This window comes from Pavona decussata, unplaced genomic scaffold (assembly GCF_977016875.1).
Source record: "Pavona decussata unplaced genomic scaffold, jaPavDecu1.1 SCAFFOLD_143, whole genome shotgun sequence".
Classification (NCBI taxonomy): Eukaryota; Metazoa; Cnidaria; class Anthozoa; order Scleractinia; family Agariciidae; genus Pavona; species Pavona decussata.
In genome coordinates, this window is record NW_028145556.1 from 3,501,420 (window position 1) to 3,517,656 (window position 16,237).

The 16,237-nt window shown below is 38.6% G+C and overlaps 2 protein-coding genes across 2 annotated transcripts; one reads left to right on the top strand and one right to left on the bottom strand.

The window, feature by feature from the left end:
• Positions 1-1,798: 1,798 nt before the first annotated feature.
• Positions 1,799-9,864, top strand: LOC146466638 (uncharacterized). The gene is made up of 4 exons (XM_085127097.1): positions 1,799-1,898; positions 5,263-5,437; positions 6,674-6,903; positions 9,818-9,864. Exons 1-4 carry the CDS (start codon positions 1,844-1,846, stop codon positions 9,862-9,864), a joined length of 507 nt encoding a protein of 168 aa, XP_084983223.1. The 5' UTR covers positions 1,799-1,843.
• Positions 9,865-11,446: 1,582 nt separating this feature from the next.
• LOC146466639 (uncharacterized) lies at positions 11,447-16,231 on the bottom strand. Its single transcript, XM_085127185.1, has 4 exons — positions 16,204-16,231; positions 13,851-14,610; positions 13,021-13,438; positions 11,447-12,315 (listed from the first exon to the last, which is right to left on the bottom strand). Exons 2-4 carry the CDS (start codon positions 14,571-14,573, stop codon positions 12,302-12,304), a joined length of 1,155 nt encoding a protein of 384 aa, XP_084983311.1. The 5' UTR covers positions 14,574-14,610; positions 16,204-16,231; the 3' UTR covers positions 11,447-12,301.
• Positions 16,232-16,237: the final 6 nt, after the last annotated feature.

Here is a 16,237-nt window from a genome sequence, read left to right on the forward strand (position 1 = left end):
AAAACTCAATTGTAATTCATAAGCCCATTGACCTATCAAATGGTCGATAAAACATCGCAAGCAGTGGTTTTAAACCCGATAAAACCTCCTCCTTATTAGTATGCGGTGTTTAATGTTTTTCTTGTATGCTAGTTTCCAACGTTCACAAAAGCATCATTGTTATGAACTCTCTTGACACACGCTATTCCAGGAATGTTTTTGAAACCGTTCAAAAAACTCGCAGTACGTGTTTTTTATCGGGTCTAAAACCACTCGGCTGCGCCTCGTGACTTTAAATCCCAATAAGACACTGCTACTCGTGTTTTACATTACTTTATTCTGTCAATTTCTTTTACAAACACATTAGAATGTTATTGTTCACAGTGTGTCAGAGGCACCAGACTGAGTTCGTTTTGGTGGAATGTCTGTTTGGATTGGCATTACACGCCTCAGAAATTCGGATTAAATTGTGAACTAAGTACAAACTAGCGTTTTCTTCGCGAAAGGTCACGCCGAAACTTTCGCAACCGTGAAAAACTAATTCCTATTAATCTAAAACTAATCCCCAAACTACGTAGTTATAAGTATGAAAAAAGGCGGCGTCATCTGGCGTTTTCCGGAAGCCAACAGCAGTTTGTAAATTTCAGGAACAAGATTTCCCGCCCGGGGCTGGGGGAGGTACTCAACAAGTACACCTTTATGTACCATTTTTGACAGGAAAGGAAACCCTTGCAAATATTTCCATAAGAGGTCCAGTTTACACCGTAGATCCCTCAGGGATGAGATCTTACTTGACTTGCCAAGGGTAAACTGGGCAGGTTGTACGTCTTCCTTCAAATTTGAAGCAGCTAAGGACTGGAACAGTTTCCCCGAAAATCACGCATGCTCAGCTCCTTCACATTTTTTAAAGTCAAGAATTTAAAGTATTTTTTTATATCTTGATGATAATATATATACGCCATCGTTCTATTCGATAATCATTTTGAACTAAGTTTTTGTCTCATTTTGTATTAATTTGTATAATATATAGTATGCGTATTTTTTTTTGCAGGTCACCAGTTGATATCAACTGATCGTTTGATCAGCTGATTGGTTTTTCTAGGATAAATAATAATAATAATAATTATTATTATTATATATTTCATTTTTTTTTAAATTTCATGACATTTGTTTTTTTTTCTTTTTCTTTACAAAAACATTATGCTTTAAAGTAGTCTCAGTTTTTTTTTCGCAAACGAATATTAAAAAAAATTATTACTGAAATTTTGCTAGAAAATATTATCTTTTTTTAATCGAAATGAATTGTAAATAGGTTTTTGATAGCTCTTCATTATATAATTTTAACTTGTAAATAGCAATTTGTGTGGAATATTTTAATAAAGATTTTATTAATTTATTATTATTATTATTATTATTATTATTATTACTATTATTATTATTATTATTATTATTATTACTTTTATTATTATTATTATTATTACTATTATTATTATTATTATTATTATTATTATTTTTTTTTTTTTTTTAATTATTATTATTTCTACTATTATACCTTTCATAGAAAATGGTACCCCTTTCACATACCTTCAGTGGAAACACTACATTTCCTTTTGGTTGGACTGTTCTAGATTTTTAAGAAACGCACTTTAAAGTCAGCAACGAATCAACAATAGCTCACACAATAGTCAAGTATTTTTTATCAGTTGCGTACTATATCTAAAAGTAAAACAGAAATTCTAAATTGAAATGACTTGTTTTGTTCAGCCTTTTGTAATACAACCCGACCAGCTGATGCTGACAGAAAGGATTTTATACGATAAATATTTTAACAAGGAACTCCTTTTCTTTCAGGCTGCCATACAACATGAAGATTCTGCTAATTTCACTTCTTATAATCTTGCATACTTGGCTTGCACAAGGTAGGTTGTTACATTTTAAATCATGCAGAAATTAAAACACCCATCGAGACTCCTGACAAACGCTCCGTTTGTATCAGAACTTTCTCGCCAGCATTTGTTAAGTCTAAGTAACCGAGCGTCCTCTTCGAATCTCAGGCGCGGGCGCTAAGCGTGCGAGCTTAAACTCATAATCAAATTAATCGTGCGAAGCTCGAAAGAAGTTACGAGGCCTATTACCATATAAGGAAGCAAAGGGTGCCCGCTCGTGGGGGCCTAAAAAAGCGTTAGAAGTCTGGTTACGAAGGGGGTGTGTCACATTTCAAAAGCGAGAAAACTGGAAACAAGTTGGTCAATTTAGAGTTGCTACGAGTTGAGTTCCAAATATGTGGTTAGTTGGGAGCTGTTTTCACACGGAAAATCTCGTTGTTTGTTTTGAATCCTGTGCCATGGAGGGACAAACTAACTTTCCTTCAGGTTTCAAGTTAAGTGCTCGAAAGCTGTTTTAAGTGTTCGATTTGTTTTCTTTTGAGTAGCGATTGATAGATATCTATATCTCATTAAGCTTATCAGGAGCGCGAGTGGTTTAATCACTTAATAGGACAACAAACTCATCCAACGTTGAAGCCATCCGATGAGGCCGGAATTGGCGCTCTCCCGAGCTGGGAAAAGACTGAAATACATCGAGTAATGCTTGGAAAAGTACTGATTAAAATGTTATGAATGTAACCTTTTGCTTCGTTTGTCTGCTTCTTCCGTTTCATCTGACTTAGAACATGTCTGTCATTGATTTCAATTTACAGTTAGGCCCACAGCAATCCAATAAAGTAAGCATATTTCGAAACCCAAATATATCATTCGAGTCGTAGGTGTGTTATTTTAAAATTGAATAATTAAAGCAATATTTCATCAGCCTGTTTAATTTTCGACTTCTTCCCTCTGTGGGGAGAGTCAACAAGGGATGGAAGGAGTTTGTTGCTCTTGCCAGCTGCGAACGAATTTGTAAAACAATGTCTATCGTGAGAATGATGTATTATTCTAGAAAGTGACACAGGCATACTCGGAAAAAAGAAATCCGAGTGCTCCTATCAGGAGTCGAAGCTAAGACCTTCCGATTACTAGTTCGGATGGTCTACCACTGAGCTACAGGAGACTCGTGGGAGCTAAGGCCATTAAACTAGGTTCATGGGACAAATATCCTGCATACTGCTAGGATTTAAATGTCGAACGTGTGGTAAATGAAATAAATGTGATGGTATATTTCCAGCCTGGTGAATGAATGAGAATGATGTATTATTCTACAAAGTGACACAGGCATACTCGAAAAAAAGGAATCCGAGTGCTGCTATCAGGAGTCGAACCTAAGACCTTCCGATTACTAGTTCGGATGCTCTACAATGTCTATCGTATTTTCGGCCCAGTGATTGGCCAGTCCCTTTTTGGGGGATAACATAAAGCGCTTAGCCACCGCGCCTTGCCTCCGAAGAAAATGATTGGTAACCAAGACATTAAATTTAAAGTTCGTGAAAGACTGGAAAGAAGTAGAAACGACGAGAAAAGACACAGTTACTTCACTGTGAGTTTAATCTGACTTTATATGAGAGAAATTAAACTTAATTTACTTGAACTGCATATTTCCTTTTGCCCATGGTGTGATTTGACTTTTGAACTGTAGACTTTCACCTAAATTTTCATGGAGCTGTAGATATGTAGTGAATAGAAAGGACTGAACAATTCTAACTACTCTCACGGCCCATTTAGTATCAAATGCAAGGGAAAAAATTTGGTTAATGGGGCAATAACTGGAAATGTTATTTTCTTATTTATAAATATTGGCTTTGTTTAGTACCTGACGCAAACAAGTTAAGACATTTCCTTTCACGGTCCGTTCGTCCTTTACTTTGCGTTTTGGAATTTAAAGCTGAAAAAAAAAATGCATTGAAATATGTGCATATAACTCTTAAGAGCGGGCCATGGAATCGACACCACCAAAAACAACGAGGTGAACTTGAATAATTTGCTTTTGCGTATTAGGTTGAATAAACAGCAAATAAATCTTGGCATTTGTGACTCGATCTGCCTTGTTATTCATAGATTGGCCAAGTTCACACGAGAGCAACACATTTTTAAACTCGTTTTAATAAAACAAAGTGGATATCGGGAAAAACTATTTGGTCAAATTTAACAACGGACGCGAAACGTCCTAGCCTGTTTCGAAACATTTCATTGGTATCTTCGTTTAATCTGATTAAGTAAAACACAGAGGGCAGACTTGCTATACTTTATCAGTGAATGCTTGGTATGATACCAAAAATGTCTTCTTATAAGCTTAATGATGTTTCTACTGTAATTCAGACTAATTTGAGAACTAAATTAAAACAGAAAATCGCTTATTTCTTTTTCATTGTGTACGTTCAGGGAAACTTAAAACTGACATTTGATTGATTTTTTAAATATAAAAATGGAAATGGAACTAGCAATAATCAAGGATTAGTTAAGCGTTCGAGCTGTCTTATCTCTACTAAAATACTGTATAGGGTTTTTACTGGGAAGGAATCCGGCACAGCCCCATACATTAATTATACATACCTCAATGTCATACTAACCCTCTTACACAAAGAACGAGCATGAACAGAGTTTGAGTCGCAAAATGTATACCATAATTTTTACGGGGCATTACTGAAATCTTGCCTTTTAATGTGTCAAGTAACCCTTGAATTTCGTGAGCAAAAGTGATGTTCAGGGAGAGGTTACACCATCCAATAAATCAATGAAGCAAATCAATAATAAGCTTTAATAACTCAAGATATTGTATAGTAGTTCAGTATTAAAAATTGATAAGTTAGGGTGTGATAACAAAATTCAAACCCACAATAAACTTCCAAACTGGCAACATCGAACATCCAACGTAACACACACTGTGACAACTCTGTACGCAGTTATGCAAGTTATTGATGTATATGAAAATCAGCCGAGTTAACACATCATTCCTCGATGTATATCACTGCTACGAGGCGAATAGCAGCACTGAAATGAACCTTGTAGTGGCTTGAAAAATAATGAAATATTTTAAAGCACTATAACGGTATATGTTTGGTAAAAATAAGTTTCTGGAGTCACCCACTCACTCATCGCCTCCTGGCGAGCCAAAAGGTCGCAACCATCTCCTGTCCAGTCTCTCTAGATCTTTTCCTATCTTCCAATGTTCGTCTTCTGTCTCATTTCGGATTCCACGGCTCTTCGCCATGTTGTGTTAAGCCCCCCCGCCTCCCCCCCCCTCCAGCTTTTGTTTCTTTAGAGATGCCCATCTTACAGCTTCAAGCCAATACTCGCTTCTAATATGTGCATTTTCTCAAAATTTCGATCCTTCTATTGTTAACAATTCCAGGTCAAAACTTCGCAACATGCCAACGATCCTGGACAAAGATCGGCTGCTTTAAAGACAACATAAAACCTTCACGACCGCTTCCTGAAATGCTCCTGAATGACAGGGACATATATAGCAAGTACCATGAAAAGGGCTATCAATTGATCTGGCACAAGTGGACAGAGTCCATACACAGGTGCGATCCTAAACATGTCTTGCTGTTACATACATAATAGCCCTTTTAACGCGTTCAAAACATGCAGAAAAAATGATCCGAGCAGGGTGTTTCTCCATTAACTGACCGTTCAGAATAGTCGTTTCTTCCTTCCTTCCAGTGTTCTTAATCCATCCATCCATTATCAGTCTGCGTAGCAGTAGTAGATCTCGGAAAGAAAGCGACTATTATTCATAATTATAATAATAATAATAATAATAATAATAATAATAATAATAATAATAATAATAATAATAATAATAATAATAATAATATATAATTGCATGAATCCATTTTGACGCCTTATCGCGTAGGATCATTTTAAGAAAACATTAGAAGTTTGGATTTTCTGTTAGACGTTTTCAACGCATTTTAGTTCATATATAATGTTAGGGTTTTATCATTTGATTCATTTTTATTTTATTTAGGGATTGATTAGAAGTTAGTTGGCTACGGTTTGCCGCCCAACCGTCGTTTGCTTAGGTTCTGGGCATGCAGAAGTTTACACTGCTTTGAATAATAGCTTTATTTCTATAGTGCTTATATCCTGAGCTCAAGGCGATTTGCAATGTAAGAAATAAATAATTAAATAAATAAATAAATAAATAAATAAATAAATAAATAAATAAATAAACCTGAACAAATAAATAAAAATGATTTAAAGATCTCAAGCATGATGCACTGACTGATTCATTCGTTCATTCGTTCGTTCGTTCGTTCGTTCGTTCGTTCATTCATTCATTCTTATATAGAAAATTCTTATGGTGCAAGATTGCCAGATTTATTATATTAACTAAATTTTGCTAAAGAAGTAGTAATTTTGTTTTAAGGGAGAGATTAAGACATAACGTGGACTCAAGGACGGAAACGAACGAAAGAAGAGAGGGGTGAGAAGGGAGAGGTGAAAAGGGAGGGGTGAGAAGGGAGAGGTGAGAAGGGAGGGGTGAGAAGGGAGAGGTGAAAAGGGAGGGGTGAGAAGGGAGAGGTGAGAAGGGAGGAGTGAGAAGGGAGAGGTGAGAAGGGAGAGTAAAGAGGGATTATTGGCCACAGATTCAAGTAATTGGAACTTGAGGAAAAGAAGGTTTACTGAGCAGGCAGAAAATATTAGGACCAACCACTTGGAACAATTATATATTTATCCGTTCATCCATTCGTCAATCTTTCGTTTAGTCGTCCGCTCATTCTTTTTTTTTTTTTTTTTCCAATTTTTCTATTAAGTCTTGCCTGTCGATGCGCTCAGAAAGCCCTTGAGAAAGGTTACAACGTGTTTGGGCTACAGTTTTATGGCGAGTGTTGGAGCGGTCCATTCGCTGAGTTTAATTATTCTCGGGATGGGCAGTCTGACAACTGCATCATGAACCTTCATGGATCAACCGCCTGTGTCCAAGCCGAGGATCAGGAGTGTGTGGGAAAACAAAAGACTAACTACATCTATAAACTGACAGCAAGTAAGAGACTTTACATTACCATTTTCTCGAGTCATTTCCCCAGAGTATAGACCAAAACGATCGTGCGCAGTCGCAGAGAGAAAGGATGGCGCAGTGGTGAGAGCACTCGGCTTCCCCCAATTTGACCCGAGTTCAATCCCTGAACAAAAACTTGTAGTAAAATGACGACGGCTATCTCGTTTTCCCGCCAAAATGACAATGGTTCACTCACGCGCGCTCATTTTTCTATTGGAAAAAACTCGTAGTTGTACTCGTACTCGCCCTAGAATCTAAAGGCCTTTTATTGGCCAGTGCTAGAACAAGTGTTTTCTCCAGGGTCTTTCACACACCAAGCCTGTTAACATCTGAAAAACTAGAAAAAGTTTCAAACTCATGCATTCACAGCAAACTTTGACAATCATGTTGTTCCATAAATCCCAGTTTGGCTGCAATGGTTTCCGTTGAAACAAAACTGTTGTCGAAATTGCAAAACTTGCATATCATTCCTTGTAACCGCGCACAAGAATTTTGTAAATGTGAAGGTGGATAGAGCTGGCAGATAGAAGGCGCTGCATTGATTGAGCCTTTGACAGGAAGGCCTTCCGTCTAAAGTGAGCCCTTCATGTTGTGGTGACTTTATAGAGTATCAAACTTCATATTCAGAGTTGTCGGAAAGCCTACTCGACAAGACCGCAAAGTGATATGGGTATTACTAATTCATTATTATCTTTACCAAACGCAGCTACGATTCATCTCTACAGAAAATAAATCGCACGGACAAATGTTTATGGTATTTTTCCCACCCTGCGCTGGTACTGCTAACCGTAAAATGACAGCCAAATAACAAGATTTACAGATACCCATACTTCCTTTCGGTCTTGTTTCGTAAGCTGGATCAAACGAAGGAAATAACACTGGTAACTTTCCTTTCATCCTGTCTGTTTGTTTATCTGGCTTATCTCATATTTGTTCATGTTTAAAGTAGCTAAAAAGACAGCAGTTGTTATAGAGGTTTCTTTCAAAGCGTCGATACGTGTCAATAAGCCAAATACATACATTTTCTTCGATGGTTTTACATATAGTACGCGCGGATATTTTGCGAGTTGCGGAGTATTTTTGCGAGGCCCGAAAGGGCGAGGAAAAATACAAGCAATGAGCAAAATGTCTGCGCGAATTATATGTAAAACCATATTTCACTACGAAAAGATTTTGTTATTTTGGTTTCTCTTTTCTGGGAAGAGTGTTAAAATACATCTGTCCATCCAGCTGTTTATCAGTGTATGGCGCGTGCGAATGACGTAAACAACACAGAAACCCAGTGAAATGTCATTGCCCGTTTTCGCTCTTTTCTAGACTGGTCAAACCGGGACACTACAGTGTATATATTAAGGTCTTGTATTTTGCGCGTTCTCTTGACCTTATTTGGTGAAATTACATAATAATGGAATAATAAAATCGGGTAATGGCTCGTAATGACTACTAAACTCAACCTTCTTTCTAGATCCAGGCTCCCAGGGCCCAAAGGAGCGTTGATGGAGGTTACAAGAAGTGCAACGCGAAACAATGCGATGGTCAGGTTTATTTTTTTGGTATTGTTTTGACACTTCATGTCATTTTAAAAACTTCTCGCTTCAATTGACATAGGTTAAATAAAAGTAAATCAAAAAATTTGGTCTAATCCCAAAGAGTGCCGACAATTAACCTTGTGCTCGGCAATATTCCAGAAGGAAGTGTAACTCAGTAGCTTTCATTTGAATATGGTCCCACCTTAGGATTTCATCCACAGACTCAACAGTTAGAACCACCTTGTACAGCATAATAAACAGCACCACAGGAAAGTACTTGTCAGTAGCCTTCATTTGAATGGTCACACTTAAGGATTTTGTCCACAGGCTCAAAAGTTAGAACCACCTTGTAGAGCATATGAAACAGCATCACAGGAAAGTGCTGCCCAGTAGCTTTCATTTGAATGGTCCCACCTTAGGATTTCACCCACAGACTCAGAAGTTAGAATCACCTTGTACAGCATAATAAACAGCACCACAGGAAAGTACTGCTCAGTAGCTTTCATTTGAATGGTCCCACCTTAGGATTTCATCCACAGACTCAAACGTTAGAACCACCTTGTACAGCATAATAAACAGCATCACAGGAAAGTTCTGCCCAGTAGCTTTCATTTGAATAATCACACTTTAGGATTTCATCCCCAGGCTCAAAAGTTAGAACCACCTTGTACAGCATAAGAGACAGCACCACAGGAAAGTACTGCTCAGTAGCTTTCATTTGAATAATCACACTTAAGGATTTCATCCCCAGGCTCAAAAGTTAGAAGCATCTTGTACAGCATAAGAAACAGCACCACAGGAAAGTACTGCTCAGTAGCTTTCATTTGAATAATCACACTTTAGGATTTCATCCCCAGGCTCAAAAGTTAGAAGCGTCTTGTACAGCATAATAAACAGCACCACAGGAAAGTACTACTCAGAAGCGTTCATTTAGCCTGTGAACAGGCTCGACGGGCTCCCAAGTGGGGTATTAGTGACTAGATTAAGTTTCACTCTAAATACGACCGATCGGCAATCTATATCGTTTGTTGTTGTTGTCTTTATAATTCTATTGGGCTGTGTTTTTTAAGAATGCTATTTCGAACTAAAACTGCGAATTCTAAAGTCTATTAAATTTAGTGCGAATGGGCATTGTATAAGTTGGTAACCGGCGACGTACTGCGGGGGTAAGCCTGTAATGGCATTCCATACCATTTAAGATGGAGAGTGCCAAGCAGTGTACATAGTTACTTCACACCTGTAGCTGTTGTGAATCATGTGAGGCTTTAATCTTCCCTTTATAGCGACGACAGTATACAGACTGTAAATACCTGTTTGGCAATATTTGTAATGAAGAGTACATGTTATTTTTGTTCTTTTTTGTGTTACAGGTAGCAATACAAGAGAGGGAAAACCAAAGGTTACAAAAAACAACTAGATTTTAGATACATGTCAATCTAGACAAAGTCGTCAAAGAACAATAAAGTCCTTTGCAACGAGCCACAAAACATCCTTGGATTGTTTTATTTTTTTTATATTTCCTTTGCTGCTCTATTCTCGTCTAGTTTCCTTGTCCACTCTTAAGCACTTGCTTTCTTATTTCTCTTTTTATCAGCCTTTTTGTCAGAACAAGAAATGCAGATCTCTGCGAAAATGCAACATAAGGTCCAGCTAAAATTTTCGTAAAGTTAACAACAGCTGCTAAATTTGGGGAATAATATTCCGTTTCCTCAGCCAAAACTTTCTGCGGTTAACGCATCATATAAAGAATAAATACCAAGAATTTTAAGCGGGCTGTGGAGCCATTTCAACCCAAGTGACCTGTCTCTGTTATTTGCCCATTTCCCGAATCAAATTGCCTTTGTTTTCTTTATATTTAAAAACAGGCCAGCTATTTTTCCAAAGTAATGGACAACTCCCAATGCCATTCAGTTCACAGAAGCTATATCGGTGTATAGTATCGTCTGCAAACTGGGATGATAGGCCTCTCACATTTCGATTTTGGTGTATTTTGTTTGCAAGTATTTCAGCCGAAAAATAATCAGGTACAGAGAAAGGGGACAGCCTTATCGAACTCCTTTAATAGACGGCTTAAACCAGTTTTTCGTGAAACCGTTATTGAGTACAACGCTTTCTATGTTTGAGTAAAAGGTATTACCTTCAGAAATTGAAGTAGTCCGGAGTCCTCATAAGAAAGGGCCATTCAAGAGATTCAAACGCTTTGGGAAAGTGTAGAGATGTAAATATGCTAGGAAACTTTTGCAGTTTAGTATATTCCATTATGTCGGTTATAAGACGAATATAATGTACCTTCGTTTCACGATTCCCGTTTGGTCTGTGTGAGTTAGTCTTGGAAGTATATATATTGGTCCTATCAATAATCAGGTGGCTCCTGTTCTATCCATTTAATTAGCTATTGCTTTATCGGCTATCTTTGAAATCAACGTTCAGTAATGTTATGTTATTGGTCTCCAGTTTGATAATTCAAGCAATGGACCATCATCTTCTGGGATAAAAATGATTATTCCCCTTTGTTGTGACATAGAAAGTTCAGTGTACTCATAGGCCTCGTACCCTCCCCCCCCCCCCCTTTTTTCTTCTTTTTTCTAGAGGTGTCCATTTTACAGCTTCAAGCCAATACACGCATCTAACATCAGAAGGAAATTCACTCGGAGATCAGGAACATGATCCCGTCAGTCTCTTTAAATTTTCTGTGATGTAAATTCTGAGCTGAAGATTCCTAACAGATTATACTGTGTTAGCGGGTTAACAAATTTCCTTTTAAAAGGGCAGAAAATGACCCGGGAATACAGGATACCTAAATGTTCTCGTTTGGTGACCTTTAAGCATACAACTATCAAGTGTATAGCAGGCACGTAAGTTTCACAGAGGGAACTCAGCATTTTTCACACTAGACTAGATATCTTTGTAATCTACCTCTTTTTTTTTAAATTGCCTTGCATGACACGTCATTGACAATACTGAACACTACTTTCATTACTTACAATACTCATAATACTAACCACAATAACTATATCTACATTTTTAACAATACTTACTATAATTACAAAACTAAAAGTACTTACAATGTCCACACTACTTACAGAAATAACGCTACGTCTCCTAGTGAACACTTACTGCTTCGTCCCAAGGACAATTAAATTCAAACATTTTCACCTTGACTGATATGCAAAAACTATTATAATCTGTCTCCTTTTGAAAGGATCCTTTCGTTTCATTTTCATAAAGTTAAAATGTGTAATTAAATCTGCCTCTTTATTACCACATGAGCGCTAAAGCTAAACGCTCTCTCACTATAACTGGACTGACCGGTTTAGCTTACTTAGGAGAGCACTGGACTACCGTGCGGGAGGTCGCAGGTACAAACCCCGGCTGTGCCCTGACACTCAGGGTCTTTTAAAATAAGTGAGGATAAAGTACTGCCTTTGCTCTGACATCTGCAAATGGTTAGACTTTCTAGTCTTCTCGGATAAGGACGATAAACCGTAGGTCCCATCTCACAACACTTGTTCTTAATAATCCACACACTGTTCGAAAAGAGTAGGGGACGGAGTCCCCGGTGTGGTGGTCTATCTCTATCTCTGATTTCATCTGTCTTCACTTGATCAGATACATCGAATTTAACACATTTGCAAAAATTTAATAGCGAAATACTTCCTGAAAAGCCCGCCAAAGTAAGCCGTCATGAAAACGTTCTACGATAAGCTATGTCTGAAATACATCTCTTTATTACTATTGAGTTTTTTCCTTCAAATTTATACTATATCTTCTCCTTGTTGGCGAAGTCTGTCGTTTATAGCCCACAGAAGGGCTTTGTACCATTTAGTGGTCCAAAACACCAGTTGCAATCGCTATTATGAGCCAGTACCTAAAAACAAAAGACGAAATCAATGTTCAGCCAGCAATGATGACAATGCTTTAACTTTTAGGGCCAGTGCAAAAGAGGGAGAGATGGGAGTAGGTTTCAACACCGTAATCGTTATAAACGGCTGCCATCTTCAGAATCAGCGTCATCACATTAAATTGTAAATGATTTTAACTCGGAAATGCTCTATTTAACAATTATTCCACGAGCGCGCGTTGGATATGAGATGATAGATAGCCAACGAGGCGCGTAGCGCCGAGTTGGCTATAATCATCTCATATCCAACAAGCGCGAGTGGAATAGTTGTTTTATTAAAAACAATCAAGTAGTATTGGTAGGCCTTGCTGATTTCGTTTTCAAGAGCAACCAGAAAACAATTTATGGTCGCTACTTCTCGGGCATGGTATAATGGCTCATATACCATGGCCGCTCAGCCAATCAAAACCCTGGAATTGCATTATACCATGATCCAGTTTTTAATAATGTGTATTATTAGCTGTCACGCTGGTCACGCAAGACATTTTGCAGTCCGGCTACCCTTAGCCCTCCTGGTTCTGTTTTTGGGCCCAATGGAAATGACACGTACAGAACCGACTCCGCAAATGGAGCAAAACAAAGACGGAGTAAAAGTCAAATTTTCCGCATATAAATTGCGAAAATTATGCTTTAACAATATCAGGAGACACTAAAATTTTAGCAAGTACTAACCATTGTTCTGTTGTCTTGCTGGGGTACTAAAGATGGCATCCAGCACGCTCCTTCGTCTTTCAATCTCAGTATCCAAGTCCTGCGTAGTTTCCGTGTTTTCTAACTCCCCATAACCATTTCGATCCACAACTGTGTCTTCCGCGCATGCGCAACTCCTAAAACGCCCGCGGAAGAAGCGCGCGGCCTTACAAAAGAAGACCACAATTGTGTGAATGGACACAATACCCAGTAGAACCACGGAAATGTAAACACTTGTTTGATTTTTATCCTCCACAATTTTTGGGACAATTTGCGTCACCGCCAGCACACATAGAACGAGGAGGTACAGAGACTCGGTCCAGTTTGCCCGGGATCGCATGTAAGGTTGACAGTTGCTATGAACGGTCAGGATCACCATGGAGACAACGATCATGACAATCTACAAAAAAAAAAACAGAAGGAAAGCGATAGAGAGAATTAGAATTACGTGTACGGCGAACGGCAGAAATGACCACGTGACCATGTTTATCAGGATTATTTATCCTACATTTGCCGCTTGCTGTTTTCAGTTTCTCAGTGAAATTGAGTCGCTTTGCCTTAATTAGCATCAAAAGTCAGAATTATTTTGCACTATTCTTATCTGTGTACCGATTTTTTCAAGAAAACATAAACGCGAATCTCGTTCACGTTTCACGTTTGCCGGGAATGCGATTATAAATCTCCCTTAAATCTGATTACCCCTCCCAGTTGTGACCTTTTTCTTTTCATAATCTGTATCATTGAAGCCGAATCGCAAGTTGGAAGTCGAAAAGTCGACTTTCATGCACGAACTAGAGGGTTAAGTTTCTGACCTTTTTAATCTGCCAATCAGGAATAAAGGCATAGGCAGCAACCACGAGTACTCTACGACCCAAATCCACTGACCACCACCAACAGCACTCAGGGCGCAAGCTGTTCGTCAGGGTGTTCACAACCTGAGGATCACCAACTCTCCAGTAGCCTTTGGTTAACAGAAAAACCAGTATTGGCGGAGGAATAACCAGTGAGACCAACACCATTATAGCGATTATTCCTAGAGGTAGATGGATGCCATGGAAACATTCAACCGTGCCGTCATAGAAGAAAATGTGTTTCCCGCCAACTTTTGGACAAAACAGGATCAGGCATGAGGTTTCGACGAGATAGTTGTAAACGAAGAGAAGGAGAAGCCAAAACGACTGCAGCATGGAGTGCCTACGAAATTTAAACTTTAAACAGTAATTGATGCTGAGCAAGTAAGCAAGTAAAAAGACGAGGAGGGCTAACAAAGGAATCATGTAGCCGAACGCGATGGCATGTAAATCGCATATGTTTTGGAAAATGCAGGTATTGAATAGGTAGATGAATGGTCCTCCGAAGTTGAATATGTCCGTTATCTGAGACACGTGTCCTCCTACGCTACTGGCGGGATCAAAAATAAATCGGAGTACTTGAAAGAAAAACAGGGGTCCTCGTAGTTCGCTAGAGATGCCGGGATTTAGCCAGATGATAAGCACGCACAGGCCAACCACAATTGGGATGACCACGCCCAGCATCCAACCAGATTTGCCACATGCTATACACTCGTTCCATCTGTTGAAAGATGATAGATGAAGGTGAAGCAATGTTAAAGGTGCATCGTAAGTTACAAAAAGTCAGCAAAGACTGCGTCCTTTAGGGGTGAGCCGTTTTTTTTTCTCATTGCATTTCTGGCCCTGAAGAAGACTAGTTGTACTTGTTGAAATATTGGCCCAAATAAATAAGCCCTTTGCCGTAGTGTCAGCCCTATGGAATATCGCCCTTCTGTGCCTTACCTAAAACAATTCAGATGAGTAAATACACGAGCCATAATCAGGGATGGAGACCGTAAGCGTGGGGTCCACGCTTCCCCGTGAGTTGTAACAAAAAAAATCTATTTTTAGAAAAAATTGCCCCCCCCCCCCCCCCTCACGTTATAAACCCGCGTGAATACACGCAAATTTGCGTGGGGCTACTACCTTATATGTGACACGGAAAGCAGCTGAAAAAAAAATTCACTTACGATAAAAAAGTCCTTACTTGTCTGAGCACATGTCCGTAGAGTGTAAGCTTTTTTCATTCATTCAACAGTAGCAACGCACGCAGCACCACCGATTTGGCGCCATTTTGACTTTACTGTGAGAGTCATGTGATCAATAGGCCGCTTATTCCAACTTTTCCCGTCTTCTTTCAATTATCACCTTTTCTTTGTGAGAGTCTAATTCCTTAAATGTGGGCACTGAGGAGATATACCCTGGCAGAATTTTAAAATTTGGACGCCATTTTGAACGGGTAGAAAAACATTTCAATTTCTCCACGCGCGATCCTGACCGTTTACACGCGTGCACGCACGCGCGTATGGTGCAATTTTTTCTAAAAATCGATTTTTTGGTTTAACACATGGGGACAAGCCCACAAGTCAAAATGGCATCTCGTTACGGTCTCCATCCCTGATTATGGCTCCTGGTAAATCAGCCTCTGCTAAGGGAGATCTACAAAGACCCTTCCTTACTTTCGCACAGAAAAGGGAGATCTTTGAAAGACGTACTCGTGAGAGCAAATTAGCTTTGAAGGTCATATTCTTCCCATCTCGACCAGTAGGAGCCGTGTTTGGCCTGTCTTTATTATTTTATCAAACAAGCTCTTCCATATCAGAATTCATCTTTCCCGGCCGCCATTTTGAATCTTGTTGAGTAAAAACAACAGCCGCTGACCACGAAAATCTACTTTCTCACTTTAGCTTTAACTAAGTTCGACTTCAGTTAGGTTTGACGTCTGAATCAACTGCCGAACTTAATTATTTGGGTCGACCTTAATAGGTATTAGGTTCGGCTCATGTAAATTTCGACGTATGAACCGGGCCTAAGGAGATTTTAAGAATTCAAAATTGTTTTTATTTATTATTATTATTATTATTATTATTATTATTATTATTATTATTATTATTTTTATTATTATTATTATTATTATTAGTCATGCGAGACACATGAGAAGCAGAGTCCAAGTCGGTCCAACCGGTTAATCGGGTAATGTGGAATGGGTCATTTTGCAGCTGGCATCGTTCCACAAAATTTTTCAAACTTGGACATTGTGAAAATGTTACGCGTTGTTTGAAGAATTCTTCAAATTCGGTTCTCAGAGATGGAAAACTCCCTAACTGTTAATTACCTTAATCCAACACTGGTATTTCTTTTGCATTGTC